This window comes from Platalea leucorodia (genome assembly GCF_965183815.1).
Source record: "Platalea leucorodia genome assembly, chromosome: 22".
In the NCBI taxonomy this organism is placed as follows: domain Eukaryota; kingdom Metazoa; phylum Chordata; class Aves; order Pelecaniformes; family Threskiornithidae; genus Platalea; species Platalea leucorodia.
Window position 1 is genome coordinate 315,213 of NC_138844.1, and position 24,630 is coordinate 339,842.

Below are 24,630 nucleotides of genomic sequence, written 5' to 3' on the forward strand. Positions count from 1 at the left end.
GGATAAGAAATTGGCTGGATGGACGCATCCAGAGAGTTGAGGTCAATGGCTCTATGTCCAGGTGGAGACCGGTGATGAGTGGTGTCCCTCAGGGCTCTGTCTTGGGACTAGTGCTTTTCAATATCTTTATCAATGACATAGACAGTGGGATAGAGTGCACCCTCAGCAAGTTTGCAGATGACACGAAGCTGAGTGGTGCAGTTGACACACCTGAAGGACAGGATGCCGTCCAGGGGGACCCAGTTTGAGAAGTGGGCCCATATGAACCGAATGAGGTTCAACAAGTCCAAGAGTAAGGTCCTGCACCTGGGTCGAGGCAATCCCAGACATGAGTACAGACTGGGAGAAGAACTCATTGAGAGCAGCCACGCAGAGAAGGACTTGGAGGTCCTGGTGGATGAAAAGCTGGATATGAGACAGCAGTGTTCACTAGCAGCCCAGAAAGCCAACCATATCCTGGGCTGCATCAGAAGAGGCATGGCCAGCAGGTCGAGGGAGGTGATTCTGCCCCTCTACTCTGCCCTCGTGAGACCCCACCTAGAGTATTGCGTCCAGCTCTGGAGCCCTCAGCACAAGAAAGATGTGGACCTTTTAGAACGGATCCAGAGGAGGGCCACAAAGAGGATTAGAGGGCTGGAGCACCTCTGCTATGAAGACTGGCTGAAAGAGTTGGGGTTGTTCCGCCTGGAGAAGAGAAGGCGCCGGGGAGACCTTATAGTGGCCTTCCAATACTTAAAGGAGGCTTATATAAAAGAGGAGGAGAAACTCTTTATAAGGGCAGATAGCGATAGGACAAGGGGGAACGGTTTCAAATGGAAAGAGGGGAGATTTAGATTAGATGTTAGGAAAAAAGTCTTTACTCAGAGAGTGGTGAGGCACTGGAACAGGTTGCCCAGAGAGGTTGTGGATGCCCCATCCGTGGCAGTGTTAAGGCCAGGTTGGATGGGGCCCTGAGCAACCTGGTCTAGTGGGTGGCATCCCTGCCCATGGCAGCGGGGTTGGAGTTAGATGATCTTTAAAGGTCCCTTCCAGCCCAAGCCATTCTATGATTCTATGAAGATGGTGAAAGGCCTTGAGGGCAAGACTCATGAGGAGCAGCTGAGGTCATTCAGTTTGTTCAGCTTGGAGAAGAGAAGGGTGAGGGGTGAACTCATTGCAGTCAACAACTTCCTCAAGGGGAGGCAGCAGAAGGGGAGGTGCTGATCTCCTCCCTCTGGTGACCAGCAACAGGACACGATGAAATGGAATGAAGCTGAGTCAGGGGAAGTTCAGACTGGACCTTAGGAAAACGTCTTCACTGAGAGGGTGGTTGCTCACTGGAACAGGCTCCCCAGGGAAGTGGTCATGGTGCCAAGCCTGTCAGAGTTCAAGGAGCATCTGGACAACAATCTAAGTCATGTGATTTAGTTTCAGGTAGTCCTGTGAGGAGCAGGAGTTGGACTCGATGATCCTTATGGGTCCCTTCCACCTTGAGATATTCTATGATTCTATGATTCCACTTTGGAATCAAACTGAGAAGTAGATTACAGAGCGAGTACTAAGGGAAAGATAAAAATGTATAAGGCATGGTCTATTTCTTCCCAAACTAGACATTAAAAATGGGTTAGCTGAATTGCTCGCTAGAAACACCCATTGATTATGCAGGAATCCTTAGGTGACTAATTCAGATGCTGCGGATGTCTATACCTGAATAGACAAATCCTGTCACTAGTGCCTACCATAAGGCTACGTCCACATTGCTTTTGGTTTTTCCTTAATAGTTGACTTCTGATTCCAGATTTCAGTGGCCTAGCTATGCTGTATGAAAAGGCAAAGCTTGACTACAAGCTAGATCATCCAGTAACTTGTACATTCTCCCTTTGTGGAGAAACAATTGACTCATTCAGGAGCAGAGTCATATGAGAGTCAAACAGCAAGGCAGTGCCAACAGTCGGACATTCAAGTATAAATTGAAATCTTGAACTAAGGTGCTTCCTACCTGATTTTGCCTATCTGCATCTGGACCAGAAGTTCATTAATAATTCTATAAATGCTTCACACCTGCCAGTTATTTTCTGTAGGGATACAGAATTTTAACAGTAGAACTTCATAGCACAACTGTGTTGATTCCTTTACACAGTATATTTGTCCTCTAAATTATTCCATACAGATTTTAGGGTCACCCTAAGGCTTTTTGATAATTAGAAGAAAATTATTTGAAGCTTGCTTAATATATATTATGTTGCTATATAATGTACACTATGGAGTTGTTCCTAAGAAAATTGTATTAACAAACAAAACAAAAATAAAAAAGCTTTCACTTATTTACTTCAAAATATTTTTTAATTTTCCACACCAAAGTGTGTATTTGCTGATCAGCTTCCACATCGAGTCTTTGATCTCCTTGTTACGCAAGGTATAGATCATGGCATTAGTCAAGGGGAAGATGACTGTATGGAAAACAGCAACAACTTTTTCCATTGGGACAGATTGGAAGGGTAAACCATAGAGATACATAGCTGGGCCACACATGACAAAAATGACAATGATATGGGAAACACAGGTGGAAGCTACTTTGTTATCTGCCTTGGGGGACTGTATCCAGAGCTTCAGCAACAGGACAGTGTAGGAGATTAGGAGAAGTGTGAAGCACATGACTATAACAACTCCATTGTTGAGGAACATCAAAAGCTCCACTATGTAAGTGTTGGCACAGGCCAACTTGACCAGCTGATGGACATCACAGAAGAAGTTGTCCAGGGTGTTGGGACCACATAAGGGGAGGTGGATGCTGAGAGCAAATAGAATGATACCATGGATGAAGCCCGCACCCCATGTAGCTCCAACCAGGACACAGCATACCCCCCTGTTCACAAGCCTAGTGTAGCGAAGAGGTTTGCAAATGGCTACGTAACGGTCATAGGCCATGACCATGAGCAGAAAAGCTTCAGCTCCTCCCAGAAAGTGGAGGAAGAAAAGCTGGGCCATGCAGGCACTGTAGGAGATGGTCTTATGATGTGAGAAAAAGTCAGCCAACATTTTAGGTGGGGTCACAGAACAGTAGCAGATGTCCAAGAATGCCAAATTGGCCAGGAAAAAATACATGGGTGATTCCAGTTGGGAATCCCGCCAAACTGTGAGAATGATAAGGACGTTGCCTGGCAGAATGATCATATAGAAGAGCAGGAAGAAGAAGAGGAGAATCATCTGGACTTTTTGGTTTTGGGACAATCCCAGCAGAACAAACTCTGTAACTACTGTATAGTTCTCGTGCTCCATTTCCACTCTGCAGAGCCCTGAAAAACAGACAGTAATCATGGAAAAAAAAGACACAAGTGCAAATCTACAGAAATGTTTGAACAATATGAGGCATATTTACATTGCCTAAAATGCATGCCCTTTTTCCATTTCCTAGTTTTAGGGAACTCCTAATGGTGAAATGTTTGAAAGCCAGTCATTTAGATTGCCACGAACTTGGGCATTTTACTGGAAAAGTCTACATTTTATCAGATGTTCTTTGTTTTCTCTGTGCCCTGGAAACTGGCACCTGGATGGAATATAGGTCACAAAATATCAACCCATTCTTCCATGGGTAGGCTAATTACTGTGGTTTATGGTGTAGATGCCTTTATCTGAGCTAATCATGTCTAGTCCCTCTCCAGTTGACAAAAGCAGGTCCTTCCAGGGTAGACAGATTTAATTCTAATGTAGGCAGCTAAACAAAGCTAGACAAAGTGCACTCTAAAATTACACAATTAACCTAAATCACATCCACTGATTATAAAAGGAAACTAAGTATAGAACACTCACATCTGAAGGAAGGTTTATGAATCCCTCGGGTGAACTCATCTGACAGCTGCAAAGTTGTTTGCAATTAAACAATTTAAAATACCTTTATACTTAATTATGTCAGTATAGCCAGCCCAGGGAATGACTAATTCCATCCTAAATTTTCTCTAGCATATATCAGTTCAAATATTTTCCAAAATATTCCATTTTTCCCAATTGTCTTTCAAGGGAGATGAGGATGTCTAGATTACATTCAGACTTCTACCTTTCTCCAGAGAAATCCTGCAGCAGTGTCTAATTTTCCCATGAAGTCAACAGAACACTGGAAACATAAGGAAAACTCAATTAATTATCTAAATATCTCTATGAAATTAATCCACCATGAATAGGCGTGATGGCAGCCTGGAAAACAAACTGACATTTTTTCATAGAAGGTACCAAATAATTTCATTTACATATATTTTGAATGCAGCTGTGGATTTTGACACGTCCCTCATGAAGAAAACCATAAAAAAATTGTCAGATTTCTTTTAAAAGTATTTTCATTTATCTAAGTTCTTTCATTTCTCCCACTTCTTTTTCTTCTTTTGGGTCAGGAGAAAGTTTTTGCCTCCAGTTTTTTTAACACGTTTCTCCCATCTTGCTACAAAGAGGGTATGTCTGTCTATATGACAGCATCTGCAACATTACTGCATTAGTAACTTCACCAGCAATGTTGAGGTAGAGAATAAAGCATACTCAAAATCATAGAACCATAGAATCACAGAATCGTTAAGGTTGGAAAAGACCCTTAAGATCATCGAGTCCAACCGTTAACCTAGCACTTCCAAGTCCACCACTAAACCATGTCCTCAAGCACCACATCTACCCGGCTTTTAAATACCTCCAGGGATGGAGACTAAACCACTTCCCTGGGCAGCCTGTTCCAATGCCTGACTACCCTTTTCGGTGAAGAAGTTTTTCCTAATATCCAACCTAAACTTCCTCTGGCGCAGCTTGAGGCCATTTCCTCTCATCCTATCACTCGTTACTAGGGAGAAGAGACTGACCCCCACCTCGCTACAACCTCCTTTCAGGTAGTTGTAGAGAGCAATAAGGTTTCCCCTCAGCCTCCTCTTCTCCAGACTAAACAACCCCAGCTCCCTCAAAACTAAAAATGTTTTAGTGGGAAAAAATGCTCAGACCTGTAAGGATTGTTTAGTTTTAGAACAGTTGTAGTTTAGTTCCCTTGTTAAGACCAGTGAGAAATGAAATCAGTCTTGACAGTGGAAACTAAAAAAATTAAAAAAAAACCAAAAAACTGAGAGGAGGAGAAAGTGGCAAAAAGTAGTAAAATTCAGAATAAAGAAAAAAAAAAGCCAAGGAAAATAATAAAGGAATAAAAACAAGTAAGAGAAAGAAAATGCTCCTTACGTCACTTTTTGATGTTTCTGCCAAAAGTCAAAATTTCATGTCATCCCTTGAAATTAAAACATTTCTTTATATTCTTTGTTTTGTCCATGTCTTGCTTTCTTTCATGGACAACTGAAGGGCTCATTGTGCTGGACGTGTGTATAAATTGACTGATATTTAATTTCTCAGCTGACTGTGAATTCTTATCCATCTGGATCTAAGTTTCTCTTTGCCTCACTTTAAATTCCCTCTAAGTAGTTTGGTCAGCTCCAGTCTCTTCCCATCTCATCACATGACAGAAACATTCCTGCAGCAACCTACCACTCCACTCTGCTGTCCTGTGTCGTATCGTATTCTGCACATCCAGCTAATGCAGGAACAACACTCTTTCTTCACCTCTACTTGGTTATAAAGATTTCTGTGGATGCACTTGACTTCCATGGCTTTGTTTCTACACCTCTCCTACAACTCTCTGGGTTGTTCAGCCCTAAGCAGCAAAGAACCAATTGAGGTTACTCCCTCTTTGCTGTTTCCTGCCACACCACTTTGAATAGGTGGTAAATATTTCCCAGTTTTTCTACTTACTTCCCTGATGTTATCAGTCTGCCTATGTCCAGACCCTCTCCACTCTTCAGCTCCAGATTGTGGTTTAACCAGTCTCCCTTCCACAGTGAAGATGACTGGCTGCTCTGAACTCAGGTCTATTCCTTCTTCCTATTTTCACTGCTGCATTTTTGTCTTCATTATTGGAAGCAAGTTTACCAGGAAAGCTTCATACATCTTCATTTGTCTCTTTACAGTCCTTTAAAGGATTTAGAGCGAAGCCATCTTTTCATGAGTTATTTATGGCGGTGTTCATAGTGCATAATTTACAATGCTGCTGATGTAAATATCTGCAACTGAATCAGTCAACATAGCAAACCGAGGGACAGAGAGGAATAAAAAAGACAGATACAAATCCTCTTAGGAAGTGTAGGGATAGAACCCAGGTCGTAAACACAGATGTCGAGTGCAATTTTACATGTTCTGGAATAACCTGCCTGGCCTCCAGTGTCTGCTCTAGAAGAATGGGTCCCGTGTCTCACAAGCTGATCTGATGGAGATATCTGAGATAGCGCCCAGTGCCATCAGAGTAGTTCAGACTATGTTTGACTATTTGAATTCTGCTCTACATGTCTAGCTAAGACTTTTAATTGTATCTTTATTTTGGACAGACGAATTCTACCTATAATCTCTGAATTTATCCCCTGGTTATTTCTGACTGATAGGGAATTCCTGAGCCTAAATGATTGTGTAACTACTACAGAAACAAATTTCATCTGTGCTAGGAGGATGATGATTAAACCCTTGCTGGATCCGCTAACATCTTCATCAGAGAGTGGCATACCATTCTTTAAGGCAATACTGATGCCCACCTGTGGATCTAAGTGAAGTGAGATTCTGGGCTTTTATTGACCGTTACCTACACAATTTGGTCATGGGCATCAAAGAATACATGCTGATCCAAGAAATTTCACTGTTAGTCTCATTAATGTTTTGGCAGTCTAAGCAAAATATAACAATCACTCATTACCAGTCCAATCAGAGTAATACTAACAGTCACCCAGTTTCTGTTTAAGATCTTTACTGATAAACTCAGTAGAAACAAGTATCTGTCCCTTTTCCCTGAAGTTAAGTTCTCACCCTTCTTGTTATCCATAGTTCAAGGTCAAGCATCCTTCATCCTCAGGCAAAGTGACCAGTCAACATCTCAAGTCCTTGTACTGGGATGAGTACAGTATTGCCTGTGGCACTTCTCTTTTTCATTGATTCTGAGTTCTCTCAAGGTTATTCTTACTGACATTGGTTTTATCAACCCTCCCTGAATTATGTGTGAATGCAAGACAGCTGAGACCTAAACTCCCCTAATCCCTACATCTCGTATCCCCTGTCTTCCCAAGTCCTTCCGAAGTACCAACAGCTCTTCAGCTACCCAACTCCTAGCTTCACTCCACACCAGGACTCTGTATTTCTGAAGCTAATTGCAATGCGAGCTTTAAAATCCTCCAAACACCTGCTAACAGCTTCAATATGCATCTCCCTTTCAGGAGCTCTGTTGGTAGTCCATCATTCTGACCTGAAGTCTTGCTCTTCTGGCTATGGATCTTTTCCCACACACTCATATATTTAGTAGTGCTGTGCATGCACCAAAGGTTCATCTCTTTTAAATGCCAGGCCCACTCACAGCAATTTGTTTCCCTGCCCGACTGTCAGCAGTAGCACCAGAGACTGCAACCAGACTGCCTGTGACCTTAGCTGCTTCGCTCACCACCTGATGACAGAGGGCGAACATTGCATGCCAGAGGATGGAGAAGATTTGGTCTCTTTGCATCCTGTAGATAACACTTTCTTTGTCTCTTCAGAGTGTGCAGGTTGTTTCTGGTTCCAAGGGTGAAGGTTAGATAATTGTGGCAGCAGCTGTGGTTCTGGAGTGCTAACTCAGGTGCCCAGGGGCCTTAATAAAAGCTCTAAGGTGTATGACTTTATTTATAGTTATTTATTAGTATTTATTAATTATTTATTTTAACATGTATTATTCCTGGACCAGGTGATCTCTAGAGGTACCTTACAACCTACTTTTTTATGATCTCATGATTAATTCTACATTTAAATGACTGGTACTCTTTGCTTCTGGGAAACAAATGAAACCACAGCTTCTGATTTTCCATATTCTGTAGACATTATCACCTGGGAATGCACAGGATGGAAAACCATCATCTAGAATTCTCCAGATCACTTAATTTTCTGTGCTTTGTGAGTATTCAGGATGAGTTCTCCCTAGTCCACTGACAAAGATATATAGTTTCAGGAAGTGTAAAACAAATAAATGCAACAAATTCCCCCCCCTGCCCTTCTATCCCCATCTCTCTCTCTCTCCCCTCCCCCCCCCCATCCCCTAACTGTTTCTTTTAATTTCTCTTGGCAGTATATCAAGGGGTCAGATGAGTCAGGACTGGGAGGTACTTATTTCTTTCCACTGCTGTCCTGGTTTCACCTGGGATAGAATTAATTTTCTTCCTAGTAGCTGGTAGAGTGCTGTGCTTTGGATTTAGGATGAGAATAATGTTGATAACACACTGATGTTTAGTTGTTGCTAAGTAGTGTTTATACTGGTCAAGGACTTTTCAGCTTCCCATGCTCTGCCAGGTGCACAAGAAGCTGGGAGGGAGCACAACCAGGACATCTGAACCAGACTGGCCAAAGAGCTATTCCATACCATATGGCATCATGCTCAGTATATAAGCTGGGGGAAGAAGAAGGAAGGGGGGGATGTTCAGAGTGATGGTGTTTGTCTTCCCAAGTAACCGTTATGTGTGATGGAGCCCTGCTTTCCTGGGGATGGCTGAACACCTGCCTGCCAATGGGAAGTAGTGAATGAATTCCTTGGTTTGCTTTGCTTGCATGCACAGCTTTTGCTTTACTTATTAACTGTCTTTATCTCAACCCACAAGTTTTCTCACTTTTACCTGTCAGATTCTCTCCCCCATCCCACTGGGGGGGAGTGAGCAAGCGGCTGTGTGGTGCTTAGTTGCCAAATGGGGTTAAACCACAACAGTCCCTTTTTGTGCCTAACATGGGGCTCAAAGTGTTTGAGATAACAACAGATTTGATTGGAATGTGCTAGATTGCATTTGTAGCTGTTATTGCTGTTTAGCTATTAATCAGCAGGCTTCTGTGCTTGCCATGGGGCTTGCTTGCCTCACTGTATATTAGAGTCTAGTGCTCGTTAGTGGCTGCTTTTTGCTTTTGCTGCTTGTTGTACTGCTGAACTGCTGATCATCTTACTCTGCTGTGCCTGGGAACATTTTGATAACAGCAATGGCCAGGCGCCTGGGCTGGCAGATGGCCAAGGCATCTGTGCTGTTTCTGTGCTGCTGTACTGGACAGGCTGGAACTCCAGTGTGAACTCGAGTTGAAGGGACTGTGACCTGTGGATGAGTCCATGTGGGAGGAAGACACCCCAAAGCGTCTGTGGCTGTGGATAAGCCCATGCCAGAGCAGGTATGTCTCGAAGCGTCTGTGGTCATGATTGTGTCTGTGCCACAGCAGGTATATCTCTGAAGGGATTGTGGCCCAAGGATAAGTCCACGCTGGAGAAGGTACACCTCGAAGCATCTGTGGCTGTGGATAAGTCTATGCTGCAGCAGGTACACCTTGAAGGTACACATCAGTGGCTATGCATGAGGTCATGCTGGAGCACTTCAAAGTGTATGGCCATGGATAAGCCCACGACAGAGCAGGTACACCCCTGGAGGAACTGCAGCCATGGATAAGGCCATGTTGGAGCAGGTATATCTCTGAAGGTGTTGTGGCCCATGGAGAAGGCCACGCTGGAACAGGTGCACCTCTAAGCGACTGTGGCTGTGGATAAGTCTATGCTGCAGCAGGCAGACCCCTGAAGAGACTCTGACTCATAGATAAGTCTCCTCTTGGAGCAGGTAAACCCCTAAGGGACTGCAGTCTGTGGATAAATCCAAGCCAGAGCAGGGGCAAGGGGTGGAGTTCACTGGAATGTTAAACCCTGTTAATCTGTTCTCTGAAAACCCACAAAGGAGCAGAGTGGCACAGTGAGCATCAATGCATGTGAGCTTGGAACACCGATCATGAATAGCAGGTGGCTTTTCCAAGACTCATTTATCAAGGAAAAAAGAAAGTTGTGGGTAGAAGGAGTCTCCTGCATACCTTTTCTATGGCATGTAATTTGACCACAAGCCAACCACTTTATCCTGTAAATATGACAGCCTAGGTGAGCCTTCTTTGAGCTCTCCCCGCTAGGCAGCATGGCTGCATGGCAGTGATCTCCCCTTGAGCTGGGACACCTCTCAAGGTTGCTCCTCGAGGCAGAGAGACCTTTCACCAAAGACATATCTTTGGTAAGCAACCAATATCACACATAACCTTGTAGTAAGGTAACTTTGGTTCTGTCTTGGCACCTTTGATTGCATGCTGAATTGATGTTAATGAAACATTATATAAATTTTGCACATACAATCCCTTAGACATAAACCGCTGACCAAGTCTGAGACTAGGATGGGATCCAGCCGCACCTAGACTCCTCTCTAAGGAAGGAGTTTAGAAAACAAGGGGTTCCTTTCTGAACCTCGTGACTCAACAGGAGGATCTTCCTTACGCTTTGCATTTCTTCCATTAGACATAAACCATTGTCTAAATCTGAGACTAAGATTAGACCTAGCTGCACCTAAGAGAGCTGTGGAAGTAACCTACTTGACTTTAGCATGGCTTTCAACACAGTCTCTGTTAAGGGATGGTATAAACAGCTGCAGCCTCCAGCTACTGGAGCCCAGCCCAGTGCCCGGGGACCCAAGGTCTCTGCCCAGGCTGAGGCACATGGCTGCCACTTTCCCATTTGCAGGTCTGACCAGTAGCAAAGTTAAGCACATATCCCAGAGACAGGCACACACACACATAGGCAAAGGCACACACACAGAGAGGCACATACAGGACACTGACATGGCCAGTCACACAGACTGCCACAGACAAGGCAGTGCCTTCAGCAGCAGCCACTCACAGGCCCTACGTCACACAGAAGCAGACAGCCACATCCCCTCTGCTGGGGTTGGCAAAGACAGGAGGTCACTAGTGCAGACATACATATGACACTCAGGGTTCACAAGCACACGCACATCTGTGCATCCTCTAAGCATCAGCATGGCCCTCCTGTCCACCTGGTACCCCTGCCTAGATGCCTGTCCTCAGACCCACCCCATGGCTCTTCTACTTGCAGCTGGTCCAACTTGATGCACCAAACATGCAGCACTCACACACTGGTCCCACAGGCAGCCCACATTCGTGGGTTCCCTGGGCACAGACCCTCTGCCCACCTGATTCCAGACCCATGGTCTCCTACTTGACAGCTAGTCCAACTTGAAGTTTGCTAGTGAGTTATACACATACACCCTGATGCACACCAGGTTTGGGGAAGATACAAACATTTGCCCCCTCCACCCACAGTAGCTGTCATCCAGGCACACGGGTTTATGACCCACAGTTCCACCCCTGTCACTGGTGCTGAGCCCTCTCACATACTGCACTCATGTAAGTCCCTCCCAGTACCTGGTTTTGGGAACACACACTGTTCCTGCCCCAGTGGCTGACAGCTGAGACCCCACTGGCTCCAGTAGCTGACACCACAAGCACCTACACTACTGATCTGACTCCAGTAGCTTGCACCAAACCCACTCACACCAGTCCCCTCAGTAGCTGGCACTTAGTCCTTGCAGCAGACATACACGCAGGATAGAGAGAGAGAATGCAGAGAGAGAGTTAAGGAAAGATTTAATAAGAAGACAAGACAGACTGTGGTGCTCAGGTGCAGAGCTCAGCCAGACTCTCTGGTATGTCCATCTCCTGTACCGGGGAGCCCAGAACTGGACACAGTACTCCAGGTGTGGCCTCACCATCACTGAACAAAGGGGAAGGATCACCTCCCTCAACCTGGTGACAGTGCTTTGCCTGATGCAACCCATGATACCATTAGCCTTCTTTGCCGTAAGGGCACATTGCTGACTCTTGTTCAACTTGGTGTCCACCAGGAATTCAAAGTATTTCTGTGCAGCACAGGAAGGTTTTTTGAGAATGTCTAAGTAGGGATTTAATGGATTTTCAAATAGCATCACATATATGGCTTTAAAGGGGTGTTTTCAGTCTTGGAGTGCCCTTTTCTAACATTCAAGGAGAACCAGCCACAGGAGAATGAGGTTTCCATTATGTACCATATCATTATGTACCAATGACAATCAATCTTTCCTAGCAAATAAGACTACCTACAATAACATGTCCTGTACTGAGGTCCGTTACTGCCAAGTGCTGAAGAAAACAAACACACAAACAAAACAAACTGCATTTACACTTACTAGCAGAGAAGAAGGTAAATTATCCCTTAAGTTTCCCTTTAAGAAAAGTAAAAATATACAGTTAAAATTAATTTTCCTGTCTTTTTTACACTGCAGCTCAGCTTTAGCAGGATGCCTAGAGAACACCATACCCCCATCTCCCACCTGTACCTTGTACCATAACACTAAGGGCACTACAGGTTTCAATCCCCCGCAGCTTGAAAATGTTGAGAATTCATCCCTCTTGCAGTCTTGACTGTTTCCCAAGTGCTACTTCAATAAGGTCATGACTACCCCTCCCTCTACTTCTAATGTCTAATTGTGGTTTTAACAACTGCATTTTCTGTAGCTTTTTTCTGTAAAGCTTTTTTATATGTTTCTGTCATATTCTATGGAAATAGTTTAGATTGGCTGCTCCATGGCCTTTTTAATAGAGTATATCACCAGAAAAAAAAGGACAGAGTATTCTGTTAGGCCCTGATCCTAAATTAGGAATTTAAAATAAGACAGATGACCTATTCTCAAGAAGTGCCTGTTTCTCTTCATTATCTAGAGAAAAAGGACAGCTAGCTAAAATGCAGATGTCTTTACTGTATTTTTCTAAAATTAGGAGTGTTGCAAAGGTGCAGAAGGCCTTGAATGAGGGCAGTATGAGAGATGAGGAGGGCAGGGAATGGTCTCTTCCATAGATGTCACTCAGGGCAGGAGGAGGATCACAAAGATTCAAGTGGCCTACTCCTCCTGCAGCAAATGATAGTGCACCAGCTGAGGAGGGCAAGGGCAACCAATTTCGATTGAACACAGTCCAAGACCAACCTCCAGCACACTGCGGGCACCTCTGCCACCTGCCCAAGTATGCAAGAAGTGCTCAATAGGGTCTGAGCAAAGAGTTCTCCCCCATGCATACATGTACACGCATACACACAAATGTGCACACATGCATACTCAGAGGCCATTGGACATCTGGTTGTTCTGAGGAGCTTCTCGGTCCTCAGGACTCCCTGGCAGAAGGTTGGCACTGGAGATGACTGGCAGAGTCCATCATTATAAGATGGTGTTGTACCATCTGGACTGCAAAAGAAGGCAGCTCGTAGAACTGCACTCATGCTTGTCTCTAGTATTTGTCCCTAAAAGGCAACAGGCAAAACTCAGTGGAGATTACTCCCATAAGACATTTTTTTCTTGCCCATTATGATCATTTTTCTGTTTAAGCAAATTCACCAAATAGTATATTTTGCTTCCACTCACTCTTGGAAGACTAAATGATGAGTCTTGGTCTCTGGAGTCTGCTGAAAGAGAAGAAAGATGCCCATATGCTGTACTAAAACATGAGACAGAAGAACCTTGGGAAATCCGGCCCAGGTTCTCTGCATTAGTGGGTGAATTGGCACATACAGGCTGATGCCGCACTTTTATACAAGCACTTATGGCCCTAGAGCATTCATTGGTCATGTAGGAGACTGCATTCAGTTTCCTACTCTCTCAGACATAGCTAGAGCTGATTTCCTCCCCACTCCCAAATGACAGAAGATAAATGACTCCAAGGTCCTAGAGTCATTTATCTGTGAGTGCTTGTATGAGGCTCTTGGACGCTTCTCCAAAAAAATTTATTCATGGCATAAAGAACTAGTAAAAGAGAGATGCAAAATACAAATGACACTATGGCCCAGGTGACAAGATACCTGTACAAGACACATTGTAGTCTCTGCTACAGTGACTGTATTCTATGAAATATTAACTTCTTTTTCTTGGAAACAAAGACTGAAACTTCATTTTCCATCAGACAATGCAAGGTGGTATATCATGAATACTAAAGTAGTAATATTCATACACACTCATACTGGACAGAAGAAACAAAATCGCTAAGTAGAGTCTGAGATACATCCGTTTTCCAAGTGTTCCAAGTAATCAGGGTGTTTAAAAAAAGCCAAGCCTAAAAGAAACAAAAAATCCAGGTATAAAGAGGAGAAGAAAGATTCGTTTCAAGCAGAGTAAGTTTATATCTTCCTCAGCTCAGCTATAATTTTGATTAGTACTCCTTTCACATCTTTATTTCTCAGGCTGTAAATCAGGGGGTTTAATGTGGGAATTATGGTCGTGTATATGAGAGCTAGGACTTTCTTAGTGTATTGTGAATTACTGGATTTTGGCCGTAGGTAAATCAAGGTCCCACTTGCATAATATAGTGTTACAACAGTAAGGTGTGAGGAACAGGTAGAGAAGGTCTTGTGCCTGCCCTCTGCAGAGGAAATCTTCAGGATGCTGGAGACAATGCAGGCATAGGATACCAGGATGAGACAAAATGGTGTAAAGATGACCAGCACTGTGGCTGTAATGATCTGCTTTTCATACAAAGACGTGTCAGTGCAGGAGAGCATAACAAGTGGGGGAATATCACAGAAGAAGTAGTTAATCTTCTTGGACCCGCAAAATGGCAATGTGAACACCCAAGCTGTCTGCACCACAGACACAACATTACCACTGCAGCATGACAGCAGGACCAAGGAAAGACAAACTCTGCTGTTCATGATGATTGCATATCTAAGGGGGTTGCATATGGCCACGTAACGGTCATAGGCCATGGCTGCCAAAAGGTAGCATTCAGTAGCTGCAAAGAAAATCACACAGTAGAGCTGTGTGGCACAGCCCATGTAGGAAATGCTCCTGTCCTCTGACAGGAAGTTTACCAGCATCTTGGGAACAACGATTGATGCTGTGGAAATATCCAGGAAGGACAGGACCCGGAGGAAGAAGTACATGGGTGTGCAGAGGGTGGGGTGCAGTGTGGCCATGAAGATGAGAAGGTTCCCAATGACGGTGAAGGTGTAAATTAAGCAGAATGTGAAGAACAGCAAGCGCTGCAGTTCTGGGTGGTTGGACAAACCGGAGAGGACAAATTCAGTCAGCAGAGTGTGGTTTCCTGGTTCTGGTCCGTCTGTTGGCTTCATCTGGGAGGAATCAAATGGACAGACTGCCAGAGCGGTAGTCACTGCACCAGACCACTATGCTTCAGCCTGTTATTCAGATGAGGAGTCTCAGGAATCTCTGGAGAGCCACTGGATCAAAGGGTGCAACTCTAGAGCTGGCGTAGCTGAACAAAGTAAGAAGGCAGTGGCTGTGCATGCTGAAAGTGCGTGACGTTTGTGCTCTCTAAGTTTCATAGTTTGGGATAGTGACCAAGCATACAACTATGAGGAACTGGCATTTAAAGGTTAACTCCGTTATGGGTGTAAGGTTAATTGTGCTCCCCCCAAATGTCAGGACTGTGGTCCCAACTGGTTCCATAGGAACTTTTTGCACTGAAGGGGAAGCCCAGCTGACAACTGAAACACCCACAGCCCAAAGAAAGGAAAACCAAAACAAAACAAAGCAAAACCAAATACCCTTTGTCTATAGACAGGCAAAAGAAGAAGGAATAATTCGTGGCAAAGATACCCATAGAAAATGCTAAGAAAATGTAGAGGGTGAAGCTCAGTACTATCTGCTTCATTAGTCACATTGCCTCATTACTGCGATGAGTGCCACTGTGTGATGTAGATGGGATATTCATGCAGCACTGTGCCAGCCGTGGCAGCTTTGTGTTTTCTTACTGCCCAGAATGGGAAACTGATGCACAGAAAGAAAGCAGAAATTAGCCTGCCACAGAGGAGAAAGTGGTCATTAATTCTGCCTTCTTCAGACTCATCATCTCTTACTAAAGGGGCAACCAACCACTGGACTACACTAGTAAGTCTCAAGGCACAGAACACATTTTGGCAACATTCATGCCTGGAGACAGAGGGGGGAAGCACCTTTCGCGCTGTACACGCATGGACCTGGTCAACAGATCACAGCACATAGAGAAGGACACATCATCAAAGCAAGACCAGTGCATACAACCCTATCATGATCAGTCCCTCCTCATACGGATTCCATCTAATTTCTCTTTCTGGTATAGCTTCACTCACACAAGATGCCTTTTTGTCAGTGGCTTTTTCTACCATGAACATGAAAGCAAAAGCTGTGGATCTGGGAGCCACAGACGGTTTTAACTTACAAGCACAATAAACTCCTAACATTCTCAGGCATTTAAAGGTCTGATGTATTTAAAAGGAATCTTTCTGGTTTTGACTGTTTCCATTAACACATAAATGAAACAACACTGTTCTATTGAAGCTCCAAATTTTGAGAGACAACTCAATATAACCTGTGCATAACAGAATAGAGAATGGCATTAAAAATTCCCTGCAGTTTGTAATGGCACACATTCACACTAGTTTTCTGAACTTGTCAGATCTGTGTAGCTGAAGTAGAATCTACCTAATTCTGCTTTTTGGTCCCTTATGAAAGTTTTAGACTATTTCTTTGGTCATTGGCTAATAAAACTCACAGTAGCCATAGTCTTACTGATAGGTCAGTGTTTTATTCCCTAATGCAGAACACCTCTCAGAAACAACTCTCACTTTGTGTGATTCTTGTTTAGCGGCAACGAGGACCTTTAAGTTTTGGTCTTAGTTCTTCTTTGGATTTGCTTTATGTATTCTCAATAAGCATTTTGAAGTAAGGGTCCTACCTTCAGCAGTTCTGCCATCCAGTGCCTCCAAAATGGATCATGCAAATTTCACTAGAAGAATTTCCTTTGTTTTCTTACATTAGAAACAGCGTTGGGCTGATGACTCCTACAGTCAGGTTACATTGCAGATTTTAAACTGTATTTTAAATGCAGATAGTCTCCTGCCACAGCTTGAATAATCTCTGACATTAGTACATAATATATTCCATGGAACATCAGGCATGTTTTCTCCGAAGCACCATAAGTGGAATTTACCTGCCCTTCACACAGATATCATAAATGCCAGTTGCCAAAGATTAGCCTCACAGAGAAGAAGAAAAGGAACTTGTTAACATTGTTTCAATTTAGTTGAAATAGTAGCAGAATCAGGTAGTTTGACAGAACAAGGACAATGAAACTACATCATGCACATGCATTTTGACTTGCAAGTACATGAGAACCTACACGTGCACCTGCATGCTAGTTCCATCATGAGATTGCTTCTGCAGCATAGTTATGTAGTGCCTTTTAAAGACAATCACAGGAGCAAAATAGAAAATTGTTTTATTACTCCAGTCATTGAGGACATAGAGAGCCACAAGCTGGGCTTTAGTGATATCCTTGGGCGCCTTAGAGTCTCAAACATCTTTAGCATTATTAAAGGATGTCAGGAGCAGCTGCAGGCTGCAGCAGCCCTGTCCCAGGACCCTCCTGCCCAGCCACTGAAGCTCAGCCCAGTGCCTAGGGACTCGGGATCTCAGGGATGCATATCCCTGAGACTCACAGTACACAGACACACAAAGACACACAGAGGACATTGACATGGCCAGCCACACAAGCTATCACAGACAATACATGCAGGACTCGCGTCACACATGAGCGCAGCCAGCCATGTCCTCTCCTCCTCTGGGGTTGGCAGAGACAGGAGGTCACTAGTGCAGACACACACATAACATCCCCAGGATTCACAAGCACATGCACGTTCGCGAGTCCTCTGAGCATTGGCATGGCCCCTCTGTCTGTCCAGTACCCCTGCCCAGATTCTGGCCCTCTGACCCACCCCACAGGTCCCCTACTCACCAGCTGGTCCAGCCTGATGCACCAAACATGCAGCACTCACACACTCGTCCTACAGGCACCCCACATTTGCAGGTTCTACCTGGGCACCAGCACAGAATCTCTGCCCACCTGATGCCCTTGCCTGGACCTACTTACTGGCTGGTCCAGCTTTAAGTTTGCTGGTGAATATGCACGCACATCCCACTCACACCTTGTTTGGGGGAGATACAGACACCCCCTCCTACCCCCAGCAGCCAGCACCAGGCACAAGAGCTGTGACCCTTGGTCCTGCTCCAGCTGTCAGTGCTGATTCCCTCACTCACCTCGCTCACACCAGTCCCCTCAGTAACTGGTTTTGGGGACGCATGCTGTTCTTACCCCAGTGGCTGTAGGCTAGGACCCTACTGGCTCCAGTAGCTGCACTGGGACCTCACTGGCTCCTGTAACTCACACCAGAGGCCAAGGGTGCCCACACCCCCAGTCTGACTTCAGTAGCTGGCACCAAATCCAGTCCCCTCACTAGCTAGTACTTGGTCCTTCCAACACACGTACACATGGTATAGAATGAGAATATGCAGAGAGAGAGTTATGAAAACATTTAATAAGACAGGACAGACTGAAGTGATCAGGCACAGGGCTCAGCCAGACCCACAGTGACCAGCCCCAGTTTGCACTCAACCCTTTTAGACCCTTTTTCCATCTATCCCCCTCTTTGTTCCTCCTGGGTCCCCTTCACCTGAACATCCCCTCATCAGCTGGCACGGTCCCACTGACCCTGTCCAACATCCTCAACCCTCAGGTTTGCATCCTTACTAGTTGCAAAGTCCCAGTCTCCTGTAGTTTCTTGAGAGCTCATCAACTGCCGATGTTTATTCCCAGTTATTGTCTCTTAGTGCTAATTGGTCAGGTTTTATGTCTCTGTGGTTTTGACTCCCTCCCTTTTATTATTATTCCAATTTGACAAGGTCCTTAGATAGAAAATCTGTTTGAAAAATAAACATTCTCACACTCCATGTGGATACCAAACAGCTGTCCTCTTAACATCTTTCAGTAAGAGGAAATAAGTATCATGGTTCTCTCTACTACAAGTCTCATGCTTTTGACAGTTCTCAGGAGCGTGACTTTGGACCAAAATTGTATAACTGAGTTGGAATTTGTTTCCAACTTATTTCCAATTTATTTCCAGGAATGTGACCAACGTGGCATGTACCTGAATGACATTATACATCTGTGATATAAAATGCTGCCACTGACTGTCCTTAAACGTTCCTTGGAAAATTTGTAGAAAATGTTATGACATTCATGAGATTAATAATTTCACTGGTTCACATTTTATATTTCTAGGGCTACAGGCATATCACAGTATAGGTTTCCTCATGCTCCAGCTTTTGAACTCCAGATTAAAGATAACCAAAAGAATAATTTCAATAAAGTCATTCCTCTGAGCTGCCTTGAAATGCACTTATTACTTCCTCGTGCTGAGGGAACTAACCTATGTTTCAGCTGCTAAAGATAGGTATTGTGAATACCACCTCTACCCATGATCCTTTCTAAAGGTCTCTTAATATCGAACTAAGAAATGGTACTTTTAAGACTTCTTTTGAAGACTGAATTCATTCACTTGCCTTCAGATATCTAAAATGGAGACACCTGGTTTGGAGGTATTTGTCTAGACTCTTTTTATGGTCAATGGCAAGGTCTTCTACAGGGTGTTTAAGATCATCCTCAGGTAGATGAGACTAATCATGTTTTAACTTGAACTGTTTCTCCCCTTTGATTATAAAGGGAGGCTAAAGCAATTGGCCCAGATACATACCTTTTTACTGTAGGTACCTAAGTTAACACCTGATTATTCCCATGCTATTTTGTGGCACAGTTGATTTGTCGCAATGTTTTCCACATTATTGTTATGACTGGTTTTTGGGAACCAGAGGAGCTGGGGGAAGATAGCAGAACATCAGAATCATGATTTCCATTTTCTCATCGAGAAGTCAGGGGCTTTTTGGAAAGTAAATCAGAGACAACTGCATAGTTTTGATTGGCTAGATCCACCCTGCAATAGTAGTTTGTGGACCCTCAATTTTGACTAGGTCTCCAGACCTAACTGCCCTATGTTTCGGACCAGAATCTTCTTCAGGCCTGGGTTTTAACTACACAGAGAGCAGAGCTATAGAAAAAGGTCACAACACTCAGGTAGGAGGAACAGGTAGAGAAGGCCTAGTGGAATGTCCAAGTGGAAACCATTAAAGAGCAGTGTCCCTCAAGGGTCCATACTGGGACAAATACTATTTAATATCTTCATCAGCAACACAGACAGTAGCACTGAGTGCACCCTCAGCAAGTTTCCAGATGGTACCAAGCTGTTTCCAGATGGTACCAAGCTGAGTGGTGTGGTTAATACTCTAGAGGGAAGGGATGCCATCCAGAGGGACCTTGACAGGCTGGAGAAGTGGGCCTGTGTGAACCTCATGAAGTTCAACAAAGCCAAGTACAAAGTAAGTCCTACACCTGGGTCAGGGCAATGCCCACTACCAATACAGACTGGGTGATGAATGGATTGCGAGAAGCCTTGTGGAGAAGGACTTGGGGATACAGTGACAGGACAAAGGGAAATGATTTTAAACTGAAAGAGGGTTGATTTAGACTAGACATAAGGAAGAAATTTTTTATGATGAGGGTGGTGAGCCACTGGAGCAGGTTGCCCAGAGAAGTTGTGGATGCCCCATCCTTGGAATTGTTCAAAGTCAGGCTGGACAGGGCTTTGAACAACCTGATCTAGTAAATGATGTCCCTGTTCATTGCAGGAGGGTTGGACTAGATGATCTTTAAAGGTCCCTTCCAACCCAAACCATTCTATGATTCTATGATTTTATGATTCTATGATTCTATGATTCTATTATGATTCTCTGATCTTTGTCTCAGTTTGCTCCCAAGAAAGCATATTATCGTGTATCTTGAACTAATAGCCACTAGTGGAAATTGGGAGGCCTGCAAAGTGATCATTGAAATCTGTGCTGGGACAGCACTTTTCCAGTGAACAGATCCCTGGTCACTAAGAATAGATATGTTCCTATCCCCACTTAGGAGGATCATGGTGGGAAGGAACGCAAACTGCTGGAGGCTCCACACTCGAATTAGAAAACAGCAGAAAGACTTTTATATTTTTTTTTTTCTGTGTAATAGTAATATTACTTTGTAGGAGGACCAATGGAGAGGGTTATTACTTTCTTTCTTCAAATGCAAAATGGAACAAGGCTATGATGCCAGAATGTTCTTTTGGGTCTTGCACAAAAATTATAGGACTGTCCTGGTTTACTTGATATCGGCCTGGGAATCTTAACCGTCACGCAATTGTTGGTGAACATCAACTCCATACCTGCATACACGTAACACAGACTGGCTGGCTTGTCTGCTGAATGCCAGTGACTCCCACAATGTTTCAGGTCTCCTGTCATAGCACTAAACAACTGTATACAGTGATGGCATTTCCAGAAGTTTTTTCCACTTCAATGTTGTTTCTATGTTCTTCCTTGCAAGGGGAGTGGCCACTAGCCAGTAAATGACCAACTACAAACCCTATTGGTATTAGACCATCGTGATCTGGGATGTATGTTTGGGTGTTCTAATGGCAGATGCATGACTTGCTTGTTTTGCACAATATGCTATGCAGATGGAGGTGTTTGTTCAGGTACCTTTCTGTAGTCGTGGGAACATGAGACTTCTTCTATAAGTCAGGATCATGGATACATGTCATGGTTGAGCCCCCACGAGCAGCTAAGCACCACACAGCTGCTCATTCACCCCCCACCCAGTGGGATGCGGGAGAGAACCGGAAGGGTAAAAGTGGCAAGACTCATGGGTTGAGATAAAGACAGTGTAACAGGTAAACAAAAGCTGCATGCGCGAGCAAAGCAAAATAAGGAATCCATTCACTACTTTCTGTCAACAGGGAGGTGTTTAGCCATCTGCAGGAAAGCAGGGCTTCATCCCATGTAACGGTTACTTGGGAAGGCAAACACCATAACTCTGAACATTCACTCCTTCCTCCTTCTTTACCCCAGTTTTTATTGCTGAGCATGATGTCATATCAAAGAATATCCCTTTGGTCAGTTGGAGTCAGCTGTCCTGGCTGTGTCCCCTCCCAGCTCCTTGCACACCCCCAGCCTACTCGCTGGCAGGGCAGTGTGAGAAAAAGAAAATGCCTTGATGCTGTGCAAGCACTGTTTGGCAATAACTAAAACACCCCTGTGTTACAGCACTGTTTTCACCATAAATCCAAAACATAGCTCCATACAAGCAACTTTGATGAAATTTAGCTCTATCCCGGCCAAAACTAGTACAGTCAGGTAAGTGTATCATGTTCTCTTCTCACTCAGCTTTGTGTAAGCCAAGTGAGTGTATGCTGAAGGTAGTTGTCACAAGTCCTTTCCTTTTTGTCAGTAATTTTGATAGAGTTGCACTGCCATAGAATGTGCACAGCTGCATGAGTTTTGGAAAATACATTTGGGGTGACATGTTGGTAATATTCAGCACACAGGTCTGAGAAACCAAATGCAGATTGATATGTTTACAATTAGTCACAATGTTTATCCTAACTAACTTTCCTCCATCCACTTTCCAGTCCAGACTTTGATATATAAATCACTGCTACTGATTAAAATTGAAAGTGTAAAAATGAGGGAAGAATTACCCCTGCACTTAGCTTTTTCTTAAGAATGGAATGCTTTTTCCTTACCTTTAAATATTCCTGATGAGGACAACTGAAAATCCACAAAACTGAAAGTCAGCAAATACTTCCACTTTGGAAGTTACCTCTTTTAAATTTTACTGTCCTCTCTCAGGAAATGCAAACTCTGGACATGGGATTTCAAAGTCTCATCTGCTTTTCAGGAATCTGCAAAAAATATTAGTCAATAGCGTAGTGCAACTGAGGAGGTTTAAGAATGAATGACATTCTAGCTTCCTGGCTAGCTTCCTTCCTCCATGGCTTTCTAGGGCTTGTATTCAATGGCTAGGCTAATTTTTACAACTGGTTGCTTAGCACACTCTTCTGGGAATGGCTTAGCTTCCAGTTCTTGCTTGCTCAAACTCGTTGTTCCACAGTGTTTCTGTAAAAATCTGAAGAAGTCCTAGGTACAAGGACTAAAACACCCTGAAATGTGAAACTGAATACATGGTAGTCTATGTATTTAGAGTATGTGAGGCTAGCCTGGCACTCAGCAGGTCACCTCATCCACTCAGATGAACCATGGCAGAATCAGCTCTAGACAGTCCCGGTAGTTAGGTAGCTACATGTGCTAGGCAATTGCCTTAGCCTGTTATATGTGAGAGAGGTAGCAGAAAGACTGACTGGGCTCTTGACAACCCTCTTTGGTGCCCGGTGATGAAATAAACATTTCAGCCTAATTAGTTATGTTAAGACAGATGAGGGAAACTATTTGGCTCTAGGGAAGGAAAGACACACGTAATTTTAATTTAATCTTATAGATAGAGAAGGCAGAGGAAAACCTTTCAGGTCAATTTTAGTGAGAGGAGGAAAGATAAAAATCCAACCATCCAAGTAAATCCCCCTAGACATAAGAGAATAAAGGCACAGATGTACAGCTTACTGATTATTATGTTGACCTATATAAGTTAGCAATAAGGGTCACTATTTCTTTAACTTTTAATATTAGTCTGACTGTATTGGGTTTACTCTTCAGTTAACAAACACGAAAAAACTAACAGGGACAACACCAGGTGTAGAATAAGGTGTTTTCTCTATGTTGAGCTTAATTTTTCAGCTTTCATTTTGCAGAAAATTCTACTAAATTTTAACTAAAAATATTTTTTATTTAAATTTTGTATTCAGAACAAGATTTGCTCTCATCAGAAATAAGGAGAAAGAGGAAAATCTTCGGTGTCTGCCTTGGCTGGTAAATATTCCCACTCACTTATCTGTATCTGAAGAATCTCGATTCTATTATGGCATTTCTGGCATTTGCCTGAGGCAGGGAAAACTACCTGCAGTGAAAGAAGCTTTCTAGAATTTGCAGACTTTGTGACAGCAATCATTGTTTTCCTGGGCTCCTTAACATGGACAATCATCTCCTACGTATACATCTTCTCCACTGTGCTGAAGATCACACCTGCCTCAGGAATACAAAAGGTTTTCTCCACTTGTGGTGCTCATATCTCTGTCGCCTCTCTATACAAGGGCAGTGCCATATTCACGTATATGAGAATTGAACAGACTTCTCTTGATATCAAGAAGGTCGTGAATGTGCTGTGGTCACACATTTACTAAATCTGTTCATCTACACCTTGAGGAATGAGAAAGTGAAAGAGGCCTTGAGAATTCTTTTCACACAACAGTATTTCATGAAGGTAGGACTGCCTAAGCAACATAATTCATTCTCTCACGTCAGATACCTTCCTTGGGAAATGGTGAACTGACCTTCGAAAGAAGCTTTTTCTTCACATCCAGACACGGAGGAAGTGTTTATATAGACATTATGTTAGGAGTGAGACTCAAATCACTTTAGTAAAGCTGTTAACCTTGTAAAGGTCTTGGCCAGAGTCAGTCATCTAGACTACATTTATACTCAGAGGGGAGAGGTGGACACTTTCACAGTTTAGATCATCTTGCTCTTTGCAGTGTGTCAGAATCAGGTGAAACAGACTGTAGAAGTGCTAGTTTTTCTCCACTGACTGTAAAAGACATTCAGATTCCCAGACTAAGAATTCAGACACCAATGTATCATCTACTTTGACATCTAAACTTAGACGACCTCTATCTTACTACAGCCTTGTAGGTATCTGCAAGGAGATGATAAACTGCAAACCAACTCGTAAAGACCCTGAGTGCAGGAATCGGACTTAATGCCCCTGCCCAGACTCTCCTATGGCCTCCCCCACACCCTCTGCCCATGGGCCCAGGGTCTACACTTAAGATCATTTAAGCTGGGCCTCATGTTGATCCTGATCAGGAGACCATTGCATGTTTAG

The 24,630-nt window shown here is 43.7% G+C and overlaps 2 protein-coding genes across 2 annotated transcripts; both read right to left on the bottom strand.

The window, feature by feature from the left end:
• Positions 1-2,304: 2,304 nt before the first annotated feature.
• Positions 2,305-3,258, bottom strand: LOC309600096 (olfactory receptor 4M1-like; the record flags this gene model as incomplete). Its single annotated transcript, XM_082332163.1, has 1 exon — positions 2,305-3,258. One exon carries the CDS (start codon positions 3,256-3,258, stop codon positions 2,305-2,307), a length of 954 nt encoding a protein of 317 aa, XP_082188289.1.
• Positions 3,259-14,050: 10,792 nt separating this feature from the next.
• On the bottom strand, positions 14,051-15,001 carry LOC309600097 (olfactory receptor 10A7-like; the record flags this gene model as incomplete). The annotated part of the gene is made up of 1 exon (XM_082332164.1): positions 14,051-15,001. The coding sequence occupies one exon, from the start codon at positions 14,999-15,001 to the stop codon at positions 14,051-14,053; it is 951 nt and encodes a 316-aa protein (XP_082188290.1).
• Between the last annotated feature and the right edge of the window lie 9,629 nt (positions 15,002-24,630).